The 23,506-nt window shown below is 41.2% G+C and overlaps 2 protein-coding genes and 1 pseudogene across 2 annotated transcripts; all 3 read left to right on the top strand.

Annotated features, from left to right (window-relative positions):
- Window positions 1-1,891: 1,891 nt before the first annotated feature.
- LOC146969421 (uncharacterized) lies at window positions 1,892-3,669 on the top strand. The gene is made up of 5 exons (XM_085759390.1): window positions 1,892-1,937; window positions 2,056-2,391; window positions 2,529-2,570; window positions 2,664-2,762; window positions 3,500-3,669. The coding sequence occupies exons 1-5, from the start codon at window positions 1,892-1,894 to the stop codon at window positions 3,667-3,669; spliced, it is 693 nt and encodes a 230-aa protein (XP_085615516.1).
- A 2,109-nt stretch (window positions 3,670-5,778) lies between these two features.
- LOC146969420 (uncharacterized) lies at window positions 5,779-8,262 on the top strand. The gene is made up of 6 exons (XM_085759475.1): window positions 5,779-5,815; window positions 5,915-6,250; window positions 6,381-6,442; window positions 6,556-6,640; window positions 6,753-6,787; window positions 8,140-8,262. The coding sequence occupies exons 1-6, from the start codon at window positions 5,779-5,781 to the stop codon at window positions 8,260-8,262; spliced, it is 678 nt and encodes a 225-aa protein (XP_085615601.1).
- A 2,462-nt stretch (window positions 8,263-10,724) lies between these two features.
- Window positions 10,725-12,181, top strand: LOC146969419 (uncharacterized; annotated as a pseudogene).
- The last annotated feature ends 11,325 nt before the right edge of the window (window positions 12,182-23,506 follow it).

Here is a 23,506-nt window from a genome sequence, read left to right as displayed (position 1 = left end):
TCCTCAGACAGTGGTGTCTGTCATTGACTGTTTACCTACCTACTTTCTCTTCACAAGCTTCATAAACATCAGCATTCACACTTCAAGATTAAAGTGCCAGCCAGAGTTTCAGGAATTAATTCATGATACAGAAATGATCTGGTTGTGAACACACCAGCACCAACTGTCTCTCTGTCCTGGCAGCTTTGCTGTGATGAAACAGACAGCAGGTAAAAGCAGAGAGTTAAGATCATCCCTCTGTGAAGACACAGGGTGACAGATGTGGGTAAAGACCAGCTTTCATTCACTGAGTCACTTCACAGCAGCTTGTTTAGTCTTTGATTGTGATCTGAAGAGGAAACAGAAGATGCTCAGAGGTTTGTCAGAGGAGGAGCCAGAACAGGACACTGACGTTTCTGACAGGAGGGAAGAGGGACGTGAACTCATCACTTGTTTGAAAGACAGCTGAGAGAAAAATACAAACACATAAGAAACTCCTCTTGAACAGAGATTGACGAAATGTGATATGAACCAATGAGGGTGAGTTTCCTGTGTAACACTGACAACAAAGAGGAGGAGGAGTCTGCAGGGAGGGAGGAGCTGTGAGTTACACTTCACGTCTTTGACAGAGACGGTTCATTCTAAATTCATCAAGTCATCACACTACACAGCGTGGAACATTATAGGAAATACAAATACCATTTTTTCTGCTCTTCTTTTTCTTTTTGCACTTATTAATATAATACATATGTGTGGCATCATGGATTTCAAGCATTTCCTGGTTTTGCATATGCACGATGTAGGAAGTAGACAGGTAGACTATGAGATGATACACTGAGGTTGGATCAAATAACGAAAATGGACTAAGAATATATTTTTGATGAAACAGTACAAAGAAAAAAAGCCTTGTGTGTGGTTATGATGCAGAGAGCTGAAGGCCTGTCTTCCTGTGGTTGGCACTTCTGTTTAAACGTCTCTAAAAGCGCCATTCGAAAACCGCAATGGAAAACAACGAGCAGAGAACCAGGGCCTTCACATGCCGGCTGTTGCATGTGAGTGCAGACCAGTTGTACTCTGATCAAAGGTGGTGTGACCTCACTCACACCTCTACTGCTGCAGATCTTCATCTAACTCTCAATATAAAAGACTCTGGACGACTGTCAGTGGCTTCTCAGGCTCCGCCTCCTCCACACACAGAATTTAACTCTGCACTCTACAAGTTATCACTGTTTGACATGAAGCAAGAAATTTACCACAAAACTATATTTTGGCAACAAATTCAGTAACAAGTGACATTAACTCCTCTGATGGACAAAATGACAGTATCACTTTGCTTCCTCCACTCTGAGCTGCAGTTCCACAGGTTTCCTGAGTCTCAGCAGAGGCAGTGAACACAACATCTGTCTCCATCCCTCTCTGTCTCTGACACAGGCCTCCCCCTGAAACTCAGAACTGATTAGTTCAGGTCATCAATGTCTGGATTTTCCCTCTGGGGACTGTGTTCTTCATGATGAGCTATAAATCAACTCATGGATTAAACATCATGGGACTTTAACATCACTGGTTATGATGAGGTTTTGTTTTTTATAAAACAGTTCACCTCTTAAATGAATTATTTTGTTGGACACATAGTGGGCATGACTCTCATAGGATTCACTATGATAAGTTGAATTCAGACTGGATAATAGGCTGAAATTCACAGAATATTCCTTTCACAAATTGCTCTATTTTTTCATCTTTAAAAACGACTCCTGAGATGCAAGTGAGAAAAATGTTTTGGAGGCGTTCTAGAACAAACGGTCTTTAGTGTGACGGGTGAGATGAAAGACTACACACACTCCGCCCCTCTACACCTCTTTATATGAGCTCGGTGGATGAAGCCATCTTTGTAGTGACTCCATCGACAGCAACAATGAGGAGCTTCAGCTTGATAACAGCTTTATGTCTCTGCTGCATCAGTAAGTACTTTATTATAAACTAACAGTGTGACTCAACCAGTGAAGCATCAGCATCTAGATTAATGAAGAGGAGCTCTGTTACTTTATACACTCTCATTGTCTCTGCTGTTTGTTTCAGACTGGATCTCTGTCTCAGTGTCTCACACTGTGGACGTCCAGCCTGGTAGAGACGTCACACTGCTGTGCTCCAACGTTTCCAGTGATCCAACTCAGACAGAGTGGTTCAGAGTGGTCAACAGAACCAGAGTCAGTTGTGTCTCCTCTATGTATGGATCAGAGGGAGAACCCTCAACCTGTGATGGATTTGACAGTAGATTTGAAATGAGCTCCAACGTCTCCACTGTCTTTCTGAAGATCAACAGAGTGGATTTATCTGACTCTGGACTGTATTTCTGTGGATTTTACTCAAAGGGACACACAGTCATCGGTGATACAACACAATTAAATGTTCAAGGTAAGTTTGTATTTAAGTATTTAAGTATCTCTAACATGCCCTTTTCACATCATCGTGCTCACTGTATATCTAACATAATGATGCAAAGTAAAAACATCACAAGGAAAAACTGTAACTTAACTGAACTGTTTTTTCAGGTGATAATGAATCTGACTATGAAGAAGATGTTGACTCTGAAGGTGAGCTTCTTCTCTCTGTTACCATAGAGTGTGTAACTTCAATATGAACCATGTCGAAATCCACCAGTTGATCTGTTATCTTTGTTGTTGAAGAATCTGGTGAAATGACAAACCTGACGACGATGATACTGGGAGTTCTGACTGGTATCCTCACTGTAGTCATCATTGTTCTGGCTGGTAAACTTCATTCAGGTACAGCTGATGTAGTATTTGTTTCTTATTTTGTGGTATGTTGTGTGAAATTGTGACAAAAAGGACCGGAGCAAGGTATCTGGTCAGTAACTAATACACTAATCAGACTCTGTCTTTTATCACTGAGCAGCAAATGAACAGCAGCATCCTGAAAGTAACAAGGTGAATCACGTTTTTTTTTTTTTTTTAAATAACATTGATTAAACTTTGAACAATACTCATACTGTTTCAGCACCTTCAACCACGGACATACAACCTTAAAAGAGGAACTATGCTACATTTTTGCCTTAATTAAACAGCTTCGGAGTAATTGTGATGGTTATTATGATTTGTAACTTGTTACATGGACAGTGGAGGCTCTCTGACATCCACCTAGCATCTGTTGGCCCAAAACCACACTTGCAATTGCACAGCCACCGACCCGGCGTTTCAGCTCTCGTCTCTGCAGCACCGCGACACAAACGTGCCCCGTAACCATTAATGTCTTGTTTTTAACAAATAAGACTACACAAATTCACATTGTAACGTGTATATGATGAATAACGTTATCCACAGCTCCATGAATTGATTTCACGTCAGCTTCGTTGAAAACAAATGGACATGGCCAGAAGGAAGGTTAGCAACACAGCAAAGAAGCAACAGGACTGGGTTAAAGTCATAACTACTAATCACTTAGAGGTCCACTCTTTCCTCTTGGAAGCCTGATCCTCACATAATCTGTGCTGCTTTCTGAGAAGGCTCCATGTTTTTGACTGTAAACTCTGTTTTACAGGATCTGGACTCTGATGACCTGAACTCAGCGGCAGCTCTGAGGCTCCTCTCAAAGACAATGAAGAACAAGAGACCTGCTTCACTCAGAGAGGTGGAAACTCATGTTATCTACGATGCCATCAGATTCAGGAAGTAGCTGGAACCCAGGCACATGTGGTGAAACCACCGTCTCACTGTTTGATTCAGATGAGACCAACTGTATTTCCTGTGCTGAAAGCCTCTCTCCTGCTTCTTGCTGCTCTCTGCCTGGACACCTTCACTTTTCTGCATCTTTGCTGGCTCAACAACTGCTGAATTGACTCATATGAATTTTCAATAAACGCATCAATTATGCACAGAAGACAAAAAAATCACCTCTGTGTTAATCTTTAAACTATAGTTTCTATAAACTGCCACTGACTTGGGTGGCACGGTGCTCCTGTGGTTAGCACTGTTTCCTCTCAGCAAGAAGGTTCTGGGTTTGATTTCCAGGCCTGAGGTCTTTCTGGGTGGAGTTTGCATGTTCTCCCTCTGCCTGTGTGGGTTCTCTCCAGGTTCTTCAGCTTCCTCCCACAGTCCACAGACAGACTCTATCAGTAGGTTGGTGATTCTATATCTCTCATATGAATGTGCATGTGTATGCATTGTTCATCTCTATGTGACTTTGTAATAAACTGGTGACCTGTCCAGATAGACTCCACCCTCATGTCAGCTGGCAAATCTCTTGTCTCTTTATTTCAGATGTGTGACGACAAGTTTACAAAGATCTTTTGTATTACAATGTTTGCAATTCATTTATGAATATCCCCTTGAGATTTCTTTTTCAAGGGGGTCCAACATAAGACGTTCATACAGCAGTTACAGTGACAGTAACAGACATTACATACATAGAGGCTCTCATTGGGGATGGGCAGATCAAGAAGCTCCTCGTTTGGTATTTAGTCCTTAAAAAAAATCCTTCCTGTATATAATCTAGCCTTCCCACCAGAAGCTCCTTTCATCAATGGGCCCTACGCACAGCTCCACTACTTCCTGAATTTAAGGCAGCTCCTTTATTTCCTGTCTTACATTATTGGACAAACTGATTAATCCAGTTGTGTCTTGAGTACTCACAATGGTCAGACACACCTGGATTAATCAGTTTGTCCAATAATGTAAGACAGGAAAAGGAGCTACCTTAAATTCAGGAAATAGTGGAACTGTGCATAGAGCCCATTCTTGTTAACTGAAAGATACCATTTCCATATTCCATGTTATAAACTGTTTCCTTGTCTGTATACAACATCTATTGCACGTCTGCCCGTCCTGAGTGAGGGATCCCTCCTCTGTTGCTCACACTGAGGTTTCTCCTGGGTTTTCTTAGGAGTTTTTCCTCAGTGGATGTGAGGGTCTAAGGGCAGAGGATGTTGACAAACTGTTTGTAAAAATGGGTTATACACATAAAATGACCTTGCTTTGACATTTTATTTCATTCAAATGTAAGTTACAATTGTTGTTTTATTTTTTATTTATTTAATTATGTTATTTGTATTAAACATTTAGATTTTTACATTTATTAGCAGACACATTTTGATTTTATTTACTTATTTTATTGTATCTCTTATTGCCCATCCCTAGTATGAATTAAACAAAAGGAGAGCTCTTTGAGAGAGGCCGATTGAGTTAGGTTTATCAAGAAGTAGAAAGGGATTCACAATGTCAAATACAATACTTCAGTGAAGAAAAATGGGACCAGTGAACAGTGTTCTCTGAAACAGTGAACACATGGTCATTCCAAGTAATTTCAGTCAGACAACTCACACTTGAAATATTTATTGCAGCTTCAGTATTCATTTAGAGTTTGGCGTCAAAGCTCTGACCTCATCACTCCCTGTGAACAGGATTTCATTAAACGTACAGTATATCTGAGTGATGAGGAAATATCTTGACCCTCCAGAGCCTGCAGATGGAGGCTGAGGTGGTGGTTGGCCTGAAACTATGCAATAGGCTTTTTGAGGGGAAGCAGTGTCACTGACGGGCAAAGAGGAAGATGGGTAGATTTTGGAAACAGAAAGCCAAAATTGGAAGGGTGTGAATGACTGTTAGAGACATGTCAAGGATTATACAGTAAAACAGTGCAACTCAGTTGGCTGCCTGAATGAGTTCACAGGCTTTGCATCATTAATGTGGTCACTTTGATTGACAGGCTCCACCTCTTTCTAAGCAAACCCCCGGTACAAGAGCTCAGAGACGTTAAGTGTCTCTGCAGCAGGACGATCAACACACAATGAAGAGTCTCACCTTGATGTCAGCTTTACTTCTCTGCTGTAAGTTCTGTTGTTGGATCATTCATCAGAAACATCATTCAAGATGTTCTGCTGTTGTGTCATCAGCTCTTTTGTTGTCTCTGCTGTTTGTTTCAGACTGGATCTCTGTCTCAGTGTCTCACACTGTGGACGTCCAGCCTGGTGAAAACATCACACTGCTGTGCTCCAACATTTCCAAAAGCACAACTACTACAGAGTGGTTCAGAGTGGTCAACAGAACCAGAGCCAGCTGTGTCTCTTCTATGTTTTGGGCTGTAACCAAAGCTTCACTCTGTGATGGATTTGACAGTAGATTTGAAATGAGCTCCAACAATTTCACTGTCTCTCTGAAGATCAACAGAGTGGATTCATCTGACTCTGGACTGTATTTCTGTGGATTTTACATAAATGGCCACACAGTCATTGGTGATACAACACAGTTAAATGTTCAAGGTAAGATTGTATTTAAGTCTAATCTCTTTCAGACATTTTCCATTATGTTTACTGTATCTCTGATATAATGTGACAATAGAGTGAAAGCAGTACAAAGAAACAACCATAAACGGAATCTTTGTTTTTTCAGGTGATGATGAATCTGACAATAAAGACAATGTTGACTCTGAAGGTGAGGTTCTCCTTCTCTCTGTTACGACAGAGCAATTTCAATACAGACCATGTCTAAAGCAACCCGAGGTTTATCTATGATTCTTATCGTAGCAGGGTCTGGTGGAATGAACAACTGGAGAAGTGGGATACAGGTTGGTCTGGTTCTGGGTGTTTTGATGGTTTTCTTCATCATCTGCATTATTGTCTTGGCTGTTAAAATCAGGAAACTTCACAGAGGTACAGCGTAATTTGATTTTATAATTTGTTGCACATACTCATGTAAATTGTGTCAACATGATGGAAAACTCCACAACTGCAGTCAGTAATATTTAACGTTTGTCTTTTGTAGCTGTGAGTGAAGAACCACAGACAGGAAGAAACCAGGTAAAACATCTTTTACTCTGAGATACGTCGTTAACTCAGTTCTGACAGGACCAGTTTAACCTTGATTATTTGATTGATGCAATGAGGTTGCTATTGATGACTGTGTTCAAAGAACCAAGGAAAATCATCGACCAAAAGCTGGATGATTTATTATTTAAATCAAGAAATGTGTCAAAACATTTTATCCAAGTTTTTATACAAAGTGGTTTGATTATAATAAACTGGTGGAAACCCCTTAAAGCAGAAGTAAGTGATATATTTGTGTTAATATAAGTCTTAAATAGTTATATCTTCCGACAGCAATCACTTACATAGAGTGTTTGGACTGAAACACGGGTCTGTCAGTCACTCTGCTCTGCTCTGAGCCGAGGAGAAAACATTTATCGTATCCTACAGTTTTTATCCAATGAGGAGAGAGAACGGCATGCAGGGCTGTGTGTGCAGCCAAGGAACGCCGTGAATGTGGCGACGTAGGGACGAGGACTGTTATGGTGCATTCAAGGAAACTCGTATTTTTCCGACCGTGAAGTCGTACCAGTTCGATCTGGTACGAGTTCACCGGTCGGAAGTTACGAGTGGCCGTTATAGTGACTTTCACCGGTAAAACAGGTCGGAAAAACACGAGTGGGTTGCCTGAAACGCTACAAAGTCGTAAGTTGTGACTTGAAGCTGTAATTTACGATTTCAAAAGCCTGCCTGGAACGCAGCATTAGCGAAAACGACCGGACCACTTACTTCTGCTTTAATCTGTACAGAGTAGGTTGATGTCTGAAAGGTGAATCTAAACAAATGATTTTTGTACCATTGTCCTGCAACAGGCATCAAACTGTTCAAGTTCAGTCAATTAGGAAGTCCTACTGGTCCTCTTTTACTTCAGTTAATATTTTGGTAATTTAAAAGGATAGTTCAACATTTTGGCAAATTCGCCCATTGCCATAATACCTATAGTTTTAGCAGTAGGTAGAACGGCAAGCAGATAGCTGCTCAGAGCTACGCTAGGGAGGCTATTGGGATTTCTTGGTGTCCCTCATCAAACTCATCAAATACACAGTTCAACAACTCGAAAACACTCTCAGTTGTGACTTGCACATTCACCACGCTATGAGATAATAATGGAACGTTACGAGTTGTTTTCAAGGTAAATTCATGCAAAACCGATGATGCGCGCTCCCATCGGAGGCATTTTTTCGTCAAGCAGTCTCTGCATTTTCCCCGAAAACAACTCTGTCTATAACGTTCCGTTATCTCATAGCGTGGTACTCCTAAAACTATAAAACTAAATGGGCCAATTTGCCAAAATGTTGAACTATCCCTTTATCTATAATATTAATCATTATGATTATTATCTCCAGAATCTGGGCTCAGACGACCTGAACTATGCAGCTCTAAGTTTCCAGGCCAAACCAAAAAGACACCACAGGCCTGCATCAGATAGAGAGATGGAGCCCAACGTTGTGTACGCTGCCACCAGATAGAGTCAGGAAACGTCTAGAAGAGCAGCTCAGGATGGAGCTGAGGCTTTGCCATATTCACACCTTGTTACGTTTTTTTGTGTGTGTGGTGAAGTATTCAATGTCAAAAAATAAATGTGTAATATTTCCTCAGACAGTGGTGTCTGTCATTGACTCTTTCGTGTTTACACAGCTGATTAATGAGCATCTGTCATATCGTGGTTTTTTATAAATGTCGAGTTAAGTTTTCAACACAGACTTGTATTTATTTATTTTACTTATTCATTTTGCATTGCTGCATTAGTATGGTTTAATTATCATTCTGACACAGCAGCACTGGTTCCTGCATGTTCTACGCTGGTTCAAAAAGTGCGTACACCTGGTCAGAGCTGGTGTACGCACGTTTGATAAATGAGGGCCATGATGATGAGTCTCATCGACTGACGAATGTTAAACTACTCATATAGGGAGAAGAAAAGTTGTGTACGTGTCTGCACACAAACTGACCTACATAAGCTTATCTTCACAAGCTTCATAAACATCAGCATTCACACTTCAAGATTAAAGTGCTAGCCAGACTTCCAGGAATTAATTCATGATACAGAAATGATCTGGTTGTGAACACACCAGCACCAACTGTCTCTCTTTCCTGGCAGCTTTGCTGTGATGAAACAGACAGCAGGTAGAAGCAGAGAGTTAAGATCATCCCTCTGTGAAGACACAGGGTGATAGATGTGGGTAAAGATCAGCTTTCATTCACTCAGTCACTTCACAGCAGCTTGTTTAGTCTTTGATTGTGATCTGAAGAGGAAACAGAAGATGCTCAGAGGTTTGTCAGAGGAGGAGCCAGAACAGGACACTGATGTTTCTGAGGAGGGAGGTGAACTCATCACTTGTTTGAAAGACAGCTGAGAGAAAAATACAAACACATAAGAAACTCCTCTTGAACAGAGGTTGATGAAATGTGATATGAACCAATGAAGGTGAGTTTCCTGTGTAACACTGACAACAAAGAGGAGGAGGAGTCTGCAGGGAGGGAGGAGCTGTGAGTTACACTTCACGTCTTCAACAGAGACAGGTCACTCTAAGTTTAACAGGTCATCACACTACACAGCATGGAACATTATGGGAAATACAAATGTCAATATATGGGCTTTTCTTTTTCATGTTGCAATGTAACTAGAAAATATATTTTCACTTGTGTGGCATCGTGGATTTCCAGCATTTCCTGGTTTTGCATATGCACGATGTAGGAAGTAGATAGGTAGACTATGAGACGATACACTGAAGTAGGATCAAATTAAGAAAACGGACTAAAAATATGTTTATCATGAAACAGTACAAAGAACAAAAAGCCTTGTGTGTGGTTATGATGCAGAGAGCTGAAGGCCTGTCTTCCTGTGGTTGATACTTCTGTTTGAGCTTCTCTAAAAGTGACGTTTGACACCACAATGGAAAACAACGAGCAGAGAACCAGGGCCTTCACATGCCGGCTGTTGCATATGAGTGCAGACCAGTTGTACTCTGATCAAAGGTGGTGTGACCTCATTCACACCTCTACTGCTGCAGATCTTCATCTAACTCTCAATATAAAAGACTCTGGACGACTGTCAGTGGCTTCTTAACTACAGAAGTATATTTTTTTCAACAAAATCAGTAATTGACATTAACTTTCCTGGTGAACAAGTCTCAATAGAGGCAGTGAACGCAATATCTGTCTCCATCCCTCTCTGTCTCTGACACAGGCCTCCTCCGGAAACTCAGAGCTGATTAGTTCAGAATCAGAGCAGTAAAAGTCAGTTTACAGCACAAGGAACTTGTCTTGGTGTCAGGTGCAAACATAAAGGTATACCAAAAATAGAATAGAATAAGAATTTAGAGAATTAAGAATTTAAATAAAACAAAATAGAATTAATTAAAATATTCTAATGCAAAAGATATGCATATACTATATGCATAAACTATAAATGCACATGTACTATAAAAGAATAGAATAGAGATATACAAAATACTACTAAGGTTCAGGTCATCAATGTCTGGATTTTCCCTCTGGGACTGTGTTCTTCATGATGAGTGATAGATCAACTCATGGATTAAACATCATGTTACTTGAACTTCACTGTTAATGTTGAGTTTTTGTTTTTATAAAACAATTGGCCTCTTAAATGAATTACTTTGTTGGACACAAACTATGATAAGTCAAATTCACACAATTGACCTGCCTACCTATAAGAAGTCATTGAAGTGAATTAAGTGGATTACTCGCAGAGTTATTCTGTTTTTATTTCAGAAATTGCTCTATTTTTTCATCTTTAAAAAACGACTCCTGAGATGCAAGTGAGAAAAATGTTTTGGAGGCGTTCTAGAACAAACGGTCTTTAGTGTGACGGTGAGATGAAAGACTACACACACTCCGCCCCTCTACACCTCTTTATATGAGCTCGGTGGATGAAGCCATCTTTGTAGTGACTCCATCGACAGCAACAATGAGGAGCTTCAGCTTGATAACAGCTTTATGTCTCTGCTGCATCAGTAAGTACTTTATTATAAACTAACAGTGTGTGACTCAACCAGTGAAGCATCAGCATCTAGATTAATGAAGAGGAGCTCTGTTACTTTATACACTCTCATTGTCTCTGCTGTTTGTTTCAGACTGGATCTCTGTCTCAGTGTCTCACATTGTGGACGTCCAGCCTGGTAGAAACATCACACTGCAGTGCTCCAAAATCAAAAGTAATCCAACTCTGTCACACTGGTACAGAGTGGTCAACAGAACCAGAGTCAGCTCTGTCTGCTCTATGTCCGTGTCTGAGGGAGAAGCTTCACCCTGTGATGGATTTAGTAGATTTGAAATGAGCTCCAACATCTCCACTGTCCTCCTGAAGATCAACAAAGTGGATTTATCTGACTCTGGACTGTATTTCTGTGTATTTTACCAAGACAGACACACAGTCATCACTGATATGATACATTTAAATGTTCAAGGTAAGATGTAAATCCAATCTCTCACATTTAATTTTCACATCATCATGTTCCAAAGCCTATGCTGTTTTCATTCAACTGCAATATTATATGTCACAGTAGAATAAAAGCATCACAAAGAAAGAAATGTAACTTGAAACATGTCAAATAACTGAATCTCAGTTTTTTTCAGGTGATGATGAATCTGATAATAAGGACCATAATGAATCTGAAGGTAAGATTTTCTTTCTATATGTTTCCATAGTGCAACTTCAACATGAACCACATCTAAAGCAACCAAAGTTTGATCTATGATTTATATTGTAGCAGAGCCTGGTGGAATGGCAAACCTGATGAGTCTGATCCTGGTTGCTCTGGTTCTGGGTGTTCTGACTGTTTTCCTCATCGTAGTCGTTGCTGCTCTGGCTGTTAAAATCAGAAAACTTCAGAGAGGTACAACTTAATTAGATTTTATATTTTGTTGCACACGCTCGTATGAATGCATCATGGAAAACTCAACTTCCACACAATGTACAGTCAGTAATATTTGACTTTTGTCTTTTGTAGCTGTGAGTGAAGAACCACAGACAGGAAGAAACCAGGTAAAACATCTTTTACTCTGATAGATATCTCGTTAGCTCAGGTTTCACTGACAGGACCAGTTCAACTTTCATTATTTGACTGATGCAATGATACCTGTTGCGATTGATGACTCTGTTCAATGAAAATGATGATTTTTGTACCATTGTCCTGCAACAGTCGTGAAACAGTTCAAGTTCAGTCAAGCAGGAAGTCCTACTGGTCCTCTATAGTTAATATCATGGTTATGAATAATTGTTTTTATGATTATAATCTCCAGAATCTGGACTCAGACGACCTGAACTATGCAGCTCTAAGTTTCCAGGCCAAACCAAAAAGACACCGCAGGCCTGCATCAGATAGAGAAATGGAGACCAGCGTTGTGTACGCTGCCACCAGATAGAGTCAGGAAACGTCTAGAAGAGCAGCTCAGGATGGAGCTGAGGCTTTGTCATATTCACACCTTGTTGTCCTTTGTGTGTGTGTAGTGAAGGACTGAATGCCAAAAATAAATAAATGTGTAATATTTCCTCACACAGTTGTGTTTCTGTCTGTGTCTTTGTGTGTGGACCTTAAGTTTTCTGCCTCTTGTCTAAGAGGAAACAATGGAGGAGGAGTCAGAAAAGACTCCGACCACTGTCAAACTGACTTAATAGGGACAATGCACTGGTCTGTGGTGGGTGGAGTGAGTGAGATACACATCACTTGTTTGACAGGAAGAGACAGCATGCTGTGGTCTGAGTTCAGAAGGTGAGAATCACAAGGCCCCATAAGACAAGGTTCTGAAGGAAAGTAAAAAAAAAAAAAAGTAGTGAAATATCACCTACTGTCGAAGATAAACTTTAACAGACTACAACAACATCTGCCCCCAATACTGAATGAAGTCGTCCATCCAGTCTTCATCTGAGAGGAACAAAGACATGATGAGGAGGAGCCAGAGACCGATGACTTTCATACTATTTATAGAGAGAGTAAAAGCTGTGTATGTGTCTGTACATAAACGGACCTATATCTACTTTCACTTCACAAGCTTCATAAACATCAGCATTAATTCATGATACAGAAATGTTCTGGTTGTGAACACACCAGCACCAACTGTCTCTCTGTCCTGGCAGCTTTGGTGTGATGAAACAGACAGCAGGTAAAAGCAGAGAGCCAAATGTATCAAATTTGATACAAGCATTTCTGAGACCTATTGCATCACTATATGATAAAAAAAAAAACTTTACTAAACACCCTCTTGTGTCTTCCACCCCCTGGTGGATACCAACAATTCGGACACAGAACATGGGACAATCCAAGATGGCCTCCTTCAAGTAATTCCCAACTCGCTGGATCAAGGTAAAAAAAAAAAAAAAATGTAATTGTGAAAATTTTCCAGTGAAATTTTCTTTGAAATGTTTACTGATATTTCAACATGAGCACTTAATCTGTTGAAGGAAGTTATAATTACGTAATTTTTTGCATTTTATTATATAGTAAAATCGTACAGAAAATGTGCATTCAAATTTGATACTACAGTACAGGTAAAAAGTGGAATTTGGTGGTAAATCTCTCAATTGTCATTATATTTTTTGTCTTGGTTCAATATGCATTATATTGACCATTGTGCATCATAAAAATGTTTTGATGAATCAATTACACAAATTACAGATCGAATTGTGGTGTTTAGAACAAATAATTGCACTTACAAATTGATAAACATATAATTCTGTACTTTAGATGGATAAACGGTACTGTGCTTAACTCTTTGACTGCCAAAGACGAGTTATCTCGTCTTAGCGAATCCAAGCGTAGTCTGCCAAAGACGAGATAACTCGTCTTAGCGTTTTTTTAATGGCAACGCCATGTTGAATGTCTTGCCCTACTCCTCTGTGAAGATCAGACTTGTATCATCAAAATAAAGTGCAGAAAAACACATTTGGATTGAGAGATATAAAAAATATTGTGTGTTTCCCCCCTCACGGAGCGGAGCGGGTGTCTGACTGCAGCGGCGCCGCTCCGTGACACTCTGGCCGCCGGTGAGAGCTTCGGGGGCGGCGGCGGGGCTCATGGCGGCTCGGCAGCTCGTCGAAGCTCCGTGCAGCTCCGTGATACAAAGCACAAACGTTAGTAACAACAACCCCGTTGATCGCTCGTCGTTAGTCATCAAGAGCGTTTGGAAAGTCGCCAGATTTGCGAGAAATCACTCAGATAGCAGCTTGAAAATCCCGCGATCTAGTGTGGATGAGGAACGGACGGCGCCGGCGAACGTGACGAGAGGAGAGCTAAAGATGGTGGGAGTGTCTGTTGTGAGCGTACATGTCTGTGGCTGTGAGTTCAGGGGGCACGTCAGCCAGAGCTGTAGGCTGTGTGTGTGTGTGTAGATGTGTGTGTGAGACAGAGAGTGAGTAAGACCGCTGCCTGCTGACCAGAGGAAGCTGGATCTGATCTAAAGGGGCCGTGTTTCGGCTACAAAAACCTGTCGAACTGATCCGAACACACGCACACGCACACGTCACGCACCACGCACACACACTAAAAAAGGAAAGAAAAAGTTGTAACTCAAAGAAAAGAAAGAAAAAAGGCTGCAGTAGTGTGTGTCAGTAGCTAAATGTTTTGTCTTTTGTCATCAAAAGTCATTTTTCAGTGTTGATTTTGTTGTTGTTTACAAGAGAACAACTGTACAGATGTTGAGGCATCACTAAAGCAAAATATAAAGGAGCCAATTGTACTGGTTCACCTGAAAATGACAGCCGACACAAAAACCTCTTTTTCTCAAGATTTTGGTGCCAAAATGGCATTTTGGGCTAAACCAACCTATATTCAACCGCCAATTCCACAAGACTGGAACAAGATAGAAACAAACAGTTTTTTTTTGCTGGAAACTAGAGACCCTCATCTTTCCTTTGATGGGTTGAATGTGTATGTAGTAACAGTACATAATATATGGTGGGTCTATGAAAATCAGTCAAAAATCTGGAAAATGCCTGGCAAGCTGGAGGAAGATGCTGTGAGAATGGCTGGCAGTCAAAGAGTTAAGATGTCTTCCGCTTCCTCGATGGCAATTCAAGTGACATAGAGGACTCAAATGGAAGCTTATGAATTAAGGAAATTTTCTATATACATGTTAAGCATAGATATTCTCCATAAAGTGCTGAAAAATAATAATTTTCATGAGAATTTGTCAGGTGAACAGTACTTTTTTTGGTCTTTTTTGGGATGTTGAGGGTGATATCTTAAAATTGAGTTGCAACAAACCCCAGAATCTTTTTTTCATGCCTCCCCCTATGTGTCAAGATACTCTCTGCCAAATTTTATAGTTGTATGACTATTTATGCCACTGTAGTACCTAAATATTTGCATTTACATCATTTTGCCAGGAAAATGACCCCAGAAAGGGGTTTTGGCCCCCTGTAGCTTTCTAGCAGCTAGTTGACCGGGTTGTCCACCCAGGTTTTAATCCTTGAAGTTCCTAGATATCATTTCTGGTGTCAAACCTTTTACAACGCTCCGTGTCCGTTTTTCTGCTTTGCCCCCTGGGTATGTACTGAAGACATCTGAAGGCACTGGACCTAGAGAAGAACACCATGCCTCTGAGAAGGTTTCAGACCTCAGTTGGCTCTTCCCTGGCAAGCACAGGAAAAGCAAAAGTCAGGGTTGGCAGACCATCACAATCACCAACACCACCACAGAGGAGGTGGTGATCAACCATTGTGCCTCCAGATGTGAGGAGAGATATGGTCGACCACTTCCCATCCTGGTGTGGCAAGGTGAAGAGGGCCCGGGCGGGCTTCGAATCCCAGACTCCCGGGTAAGAGTCATGCGCGCAAACCACTTGGCCAAAGGGACATCGCTTTGGCCATGTAGCCAGGGTGCATGATCAATTGGAGGCATAGTGACAGGACCCTCAACTGTCACACTGGGAAAAGCGACAAAGGTGCATACACTGCACACTGCACAGGACACTTTTCCCATGTATGTTGTGGAAAATGCAACGTCCATCATACCACATTACCACATGGCATAATAATAGAAAAAGTGCCTGGAAAAGGTAGCAGTTTGAAAAAATTATAGGCCGATGTTCTTGTTGCCTGAACTTCTGTTTTCATGCTTATCACTGTTCATAATAAAATAAATAGTTACTGGGAAAGCTAGCAGTTTGAAAACTGCTGATGTTCTGATGTTCTTGTTGTATCGCCAGAACTGCATGCCAGATGTATCATTTAGATTTCAAATGGAAAAACATATGCAAATAATTTAATAATATTAATTAAATTTTATTAAGGTTTCAGATTCAAAAGAATCAGAATTTTCTGTCCATTATTTCTGGGGTCAGGCATTACACATTATCCCTCCGTGAAGACACAGGGTGATAGATGTGGGCTGAAGACCAGCTTTCATTCACTCAGTCACTTCACAGCAGCTTGTTTAGTCTTTGATTGTGATCTGAAGAGGAAACAGAAGATGCTCAGAGGTTTGTCAGAGGAGGAGCCAGAACAGGACACTGATGTTTCTGACAGGAGGGAAGAGGGACGTGAACTCATCACTTGTTTGAAAGACAGTTGAGGGAAAAATACAAACACATAAGAAACTCCTCTTGAACAGAGATTGATGAAATGTGATACGAACCAATGAATAGTGAGTGAGTTTCCTGTGTAACACTGACAACAAAGAGGAGGAGGAGTCTGCAGGGAGGGAGGAGCTGTGAGTTACACTAAACGTCTTCGACAGAGACAGGTCACTCTAAGTTTAACAGGTCATCACACTACACAGTGTGGAACATTATGGGAAATACACGTCAATATATCAGCTTTTTTTCATGTTGCAATGTAACTAGAAAATATATTTTCACTTGTGTGGCATCGTGGATTTCCAGCATTTCCTGGTTTTGCATATGCACGATGTAGGAAGTAGACAGGTAGACTATGAGACGATACACTGAAGTAGGATCAAATAAAGAAAACAGACTAAAAATATGTTTTTGATGAAACAAAGAAGAACAAAAAGCCTTGTGTGTGGTTAGAATGCAGAGAGCTGAAGGCCTGTCTTCCTGTGGTTGATACTTCTGTTTGAGCTTCTCTCAAAGTGTCGTTTGACACCAAAATGGAAAACAAAGAGTGTTGCATGTGAGTACAGACCAGTTGTACTCTGATCAAAGGTGATGTGACCTCATTCACACCTCTACTGCTGCAGATCTTCAACTCTTCAAACAATATAAAAGACTCTGGACGACTGTCAGTGGCTTCTCAGGCTCCGCCTCCACCACACACCAAATTTAACTCTGCACTCAACAAGTTATCACTGTTTGACATGAAGCAAGAACTTTACTAATATACTATATTATACTTAATTCAGTATAAGTGACATTAACTTTTCCGGTGAAAAAGTCTCAATAGAGGCAGTGAACACAACATCTGTCTCCATCCCTCTCTGTCTCTGACACAGGCCTCCTCCTGAAACTCAGAGCTGATTAGTTCAGGTCATCAATGTCTGGATTTTCCCTCTGGGGACTGTGTTCTTCATGATGAGCTATAAATCAACTCATGGATTAAACATCATGGGAGTTAACATCACTGTTAATGTCGAGTTTTTATGAAAGAAGTGGCCTCTTAAATGAATTAATTTGTTGGACACAAACAATTAAAAGTCAAATTCACACTACTGACCTGCCAGAAGTCATCGCAGTGAATTAAGTGGATAACTTTCAGAGTTATTCTATTTTTATTTCACAAATTGTTCTATTTTTTCATCTTTAAAAAACGACTCCTGAGATGCAAGTGAGAAAAATGTTTTGGAGGCGTTCTAGAACAAACGGTCTTTAGTGTGACGGGTGAGATGAAAGACTACACACACTCCGCCCCTCTACACCTCTTTATATGAGCTCGGTGGATGAAGCCATCTTTGTAGTGACTCCATCGACAGCAACAATGAGGAGCTTCAGCTTGATAACAGCTTTATGTCTCTGCTGCATCAGTAAGTACTTTATTATAAACTAACAGTGTGTGACTCAACCAGTGAAGCATCACCATCTAGATTAATGAAGAGGAGCTCTGTTACTTTATACACTCTCATTGTCTCTGCTGTTTGTTTCAGACTGGATCTCTGTCTCAGTGTCTCACACTGTGGACGTCCAGCCTGGTAGAGACGTCACACTGCTGTGCTCCAAAATCAAAAGTAATCCAACTCTGTCTCACTGGTACAGAGTGGTCAACAGAACCAGAGTCAGCTCTGTCTGCTCTATGTCCGGGTCTGAGGGAGAAGCTTCACCCTGTGATGGATTTAGTAGATTTGAAATGAGCTCCAACATCTCCACTGTCCTCCTGAAGATCAACAGAGTGAATTTATCTGACTCTGGACTGTATTTCTGTGTATTTTACCAAGACAGACACACAGTCATCACTGATATGATACATTTAAATGTTCAAGGTAAGATGTAAATCCAATCTCTCACATTTCATTTTCACATCATCATGTTCTCATAGCCTATCCTGTTTTCATTCAACTGCAATATTATGTCACAGTAGAATAAAAGCATCACAAAGAAAGAAATGTAACTTGAAACATGTCAAATAACTGAATCTCTGTTTTTTTTTCAGGCGATCATGAATCTGACAATAAACACCATAATGAATCTGAAGGTGAGATTTTCTTCCTATATTTTACCATAGTGCAATTTCAACATGAGCCGCATCTAAAGTAACCAAAGTTTGATCTATTATTTCTATGGTAGCAGAGCCTGGTGCAATGGCAAACCTGATGAGTCTGATCCTGGTTGCTCTGGTTCTGGGTGTTCTGACTGTTTTCCTCATCGTGGTCATTGCTGCTCTGGCTGTTAAAATCATGAAACTTCAGAGAGGTACAACTTAATTAGATTTTATATTTTGTTGCACACGTTCATATAAATTGTATCAACATGATGGAACTTCCACGCAATGTACAGTCAGTAATATTTGACTTTTGTCATTTGCAGCTGTGAGTGAAGAACCACAGACAGGAAGAAACCAGGTAAAACATCATTTACTCTGACAGATACGTCGTTAGCTCAGGTTTCACTGACAGGACCAGGTCGACTTTAATTATTTGACTGATGAAATGATGCCTGTTGCGATTGATGACTCGATGAAATTCATCAAGCCAAAACTGTGTGGTCACTGAAAAAAGTCTCAAAACATTTGCTCCATACAAAGTGGTGTGATGGTAATAAACTGGTGGAAACCCTGTAATCTGTAGGTTGAGGTTTGAAAGGTGAATCTAAACAAATGAGAAATGATGATTTTTGTACCTTTGTCCTGCAACAGACGTCAAACAGTTCAAGTTCAGTCAAGCAGGAAGACCTACTGGTCCTCTTCAGTTAATATGATGGTTATCTAATGAATCTGAAAAAAACAATTGTTATGATTATAATCTCCAGAATCTGGGCTCAGACGACCTGAACCACGCAGCTCTAAATTTCCCGGCCAAACCAAAAAGACGCCGCAGACCTGCATCAGAAAGAGAGATCGAGACCAGCGTTGTGTACGCTGCCACCAGATAGAGTCAGGAAATGTCTAGAAGAGCAGGATGGAGCTGAGGCTTTGTCATATTCACACCTTGTTTTGTTTTGTATATGTGTGTAGTGAAGGACTAAATGCCAAAAAAAATAAAAAATAAATGTGTAATATTTCCGGGTGTTTCTGTGTCTTTGTGTGTGGATCTCAAGTTTTCTGCCTCTTGTCTGAGAGGAAACGATGGAGGAGGAGTCAGAAAAGACTCCGACTGTCAAACTGAATTATAGGGACAATGCACTGGTCTGTGGTGGGTGGAGCAAGTGAGGTATACAGGAAGAGACAGCATGCTGTGGTCTGAGGTCAGCTGAGGTGAGAATCACGAGGCCCCTTAAGACAAGGCTCTGAAGGAAAGTTAAAAAAAGAAAAAAGTCTTGAAATATCACCTACTGTCGAAGACAAACTTTAACAGTCAGTTAAAAGTCGTCTGATGATCCACAGAACACAGCTCTGCCTTGTGAACATGAACATGTTCTATTCTGTGATGGTGTGGGAGGAAGCAATGCCTGCCAGAGGAATCTGAGAAAGAACTGGCCAGTGTTATCAAGCTCCTCTCCAAAGGAGGTTTCCCCCTTACTAAGAGGGATATACAGAGGAGTGCATTCAATTGACCCTTCGCGTAAGCCCCGCCCCCTTGGTTACTGTTGCTACGGCGGGCAAGCTTTCACTCCCAGCCATGCTCCTGGCAGTATTTGGTATCGATTTCAAAGGAAATATCAGCAAATGTCTGGATAAACTGTTCTGAGATAATAGAGAGAAGAAGTCACAAAGATCATTCATAGTTTTCAGTGACGTGACTCGCGCAGGAGGATAAAACATCTGTTCAACGACACGACTGGACAATGTACAGAGCAGCAGTAAGGACCGGTAATTTTACCGTCTATCAACCCACGAAGACTTCGGTCATCTCACTGGTCATGAAACGTTGTCAAACTCTAAGTTTTTGGGCGATTGTGAACCACATACAGCTTTCGCTGATGTTTTTTTTTCTCCCACCGCTGTATCAGTCAGTGAAAGCAGTCCCTGCCTGGAGGATCCCTCGCCTAAAAGCCCAGGTAAATGCCGTAAAAGTACAGCTGTCATTTCGGAGGTGAACATATGGTTATCCCCATATTTACACTTGCTCAAGTCGAAAAAAAAGTCCGCTCGTAGCTGAACATCTCTATATTGCTGCTGCCGCCGCCGCCACCGCCGTAGTAGCAGCAGCAACAACAACATCCTTCTCTACAAACAAATGTTTTTCGTTTTTAGTCTCAAAATGTGTCCACAAAAGCAAACGTAATGACTCACTGCGGAAAGCTTGCCAGGCCTATAGTTACGGTTGCTAACGTAGGATTGGACAATAGCCGTTTGTGGGAGGAGTTGGCGAAGGGTCAATTATGCAAAGGTCAATAATATGAAAGACTTCTCTGAGGTAAAAGGCACTGCTATATATTATTTAGGGGTGGGACGATATGGGTAACTCACGATTCGATACTGTGGCGATATTTGGCCCACGATAATGATAATATCACGATACACGATATCTGCGATATTCGATATATTGCAAGAAATTTCATCAACGATATATCACGATATATGTGACTGGAAAAAAAAAAACATAAAAAGGAAAAAGTCTCATGCATTTATTCCAAAACTTCGTACAATGTACAAATGAATAAACACTGTACAGCTGGAGACATTAAAGTGCATGAACATTAATAACATGTCTTATGTAAACCAGGACAGTGCTTTATGATACTGAAAAGTCAGTAGCAACTTGTTTTATGTAATTTTCCATTCATGGTATTTAAAAATCAGCTGTCAGAGAGAGATCAGCCTCTTTGGTGATAAGAAGAACAAGTTCCCTCACCAGGCTGAATGAACGGGCGATTGTGGGGGGAAAAAAAAAAACTCGCTAATGGAAGCGGCAGCTCTACGTCGCGCACAACGGCAACAACAGCAACTACAACTTCCTCCTACAAATGTACGACCGTCGGTGTGACGTGCAGACGCAGTGGGACGACTCCTCAGTCCATGAGTTTCATGTCTCAGACCGGATCATGTAAATCAAGCTGCAGAAATATCCGGGGGATGGGAGCGTCGCAGTAACCGTAGTAACTCACACACACAGAGAGACATACGCCTGTCTGTGTGGTTGCTGTATATTTTACCTTCGCAAAACAGTTCTTGCAGATTCTATTCTTTATCCAGTGTTCTCCTGTCATCTGTTTCGTAAAGGCCAAAGTGGGTCCACAGGTCCACACTTTAGAGTGGAAACTCTGGTGGAAACTTGCGGGTGGGTCTTCTTCTTCACCGGCCGCTACTCACGCCTACTTTACCCTCATTTACGGGATTAGCGCCCCCACAAAAAGGACAGGAGAGATTAAGTAATGACGGTGAAAAAAAAAAGTACTGACGGTGACAACGGGGTAAATCCATAATGTGTGTTGTAACAAAATATCGATATTTGCCGTCAGTGTATCGATTATTTATTGCGACAGAGAGCACAACAATATATTGCAATATCGATTTTTTTTCCCACCCCTAATATTATTGGTTTCAAAATTTTCTGAAATACAATCCACACCTCAGCATCAAGAAAGCAGAGGCTCTATGTGCTGTTGAATGAAAATTGTTGTCCTCGAAATCTCAATAAAAATTTGATCACAAAAAAAAAAGAAAGCAGAGGCTCTTTGAGCAGCAAGAGCAGCAGGGATACACCCAGAAGTGGTAGGACAGTGGTTTCAGCAGTATGAAGACCTCCTGGAGGAACTTGGAATCAAAGATGTTCCATCACATCTTTGGAATTGTGATGAGTCTGGCCTGCAAGACCAGTTTTGTTCCAAGTGTCTTGTTGGGGAGGTGGGTAAACCCTGTGTGGAAATAACAGCAGGAGAGAAAGGTGAAGCCACAACAGTCCTTGCAGATTTCAATGCATCTGGAAAGTTCTGCCAGACCAATGGTAATCTTTAAAGAAAAGCGACTCAGGAGTGAATGGATTTATGGGTGCTCAGAAAATGTTGCACTTATCTGTTCCTGGAGTGGGCCCAGATGTTTACTGAGCAGCTGCCCAAGGACGATCCAAGGCCCCATGTTCTGCTGAGATCCAACAATGTGCATGTGATGGCGTACCCATCCCATTCCATGTCCTCCAGCCTGCTGACAAGGCACTTTAAAGGCAGTTTAAAAAACAACTGGCATGAGGAGGGGAGGAAGTGGACACAAAGAACGGCAGGACAGAAGCACCAAAAAACTGAGTTCTTCACCCTGTTTAGTCAGACCTGGAATAGACTGCCACTGTGGAGAATGTACAGGCTGGGTTCAGGGGGACAGGGATGTTTCCTGTGAATAACAACATCATCCCTGACGATATATCCGCTCCAAGCCTCACAAAAGAGAGAGCCATGACCACACACACACACACCACATCGTGTATGACCGCTGCAACTGAGCTGCCTCTGGTATGACACACCTGTCCTAACATTCAATAAGGATATGGTGGTGTCAGGAAAAGTTGTCATAAGTTCTCAGGAGGATATGACCTTCTTCCATGTCTTCACTCCTGCAGAAGAACATTAAAACAGAGAAACATGCGAGAGGGACAAAGGAGCGCTTTCTTGTGTGGAGCAAACCACCAACCACCAGTGCAGAGACTACCAACCACTGAAAGAAAAGAGGAAAAATACTGTAGCAGACAGTATCATGAAAGTTACCTGTCTGATGGCTTCATCGGGGATGTCAACAGTCCTCCGTCCGAGTGCGTCCTCTGTTGGGAGAAGTTAGCTAATGCTAACATGGTTCCAAACAAGCTGAAGAGGCACTTGGAAACAAAACATCTCTTCCATGTTGAGAGAAACTTGGCCTACTTCAAAGGAGCATGGGATCTGAACCAGAGGCAGCAAGACCGTTTGTTGGATTGTGTGAAAGTGTCTGAAAAGGCAATGGAGGCTAGTTACATGCTAGCGGAGCTTATTGCAAAGCAGAAGAAGCGTCACACAATAGCAGAGACACTCATCCTCTCTGCTTGCAAAACAATTGCAGGTGTCATGCTGGGTCCAAATGAGCTATCCAATGTGCCGTCATCTGATAATACAATCAAAAGAAGAATCAACAACATAATAATAATAACAATAATACATCCTATTTATAGAGCGCTTTTCAGGGAACTCAAAGTTTCTTTACAGACTATAGAAACAGGAAGCGTGCAGTAGAGTTTTATT

The sequence above is a fragment of the Trachurus japonicus genome, chromosome 18 (genome assembly GCF_045865225.1).
Source record: "Trachurus japonicus isolate A0001 chromosome 18, Traja_1.0".
Lineage (NCBI taxonomy): Eukaryota > Metazoa > Chordata > Actinopteri > Carangiformes > Carangidae > Trachurus > Trachurus japonicus.
The sequence above is the reverse complement of the archived record's forward strand: the minus strand, read 5'-3'. Positions and strand labels throughout refer to the sequence as shown.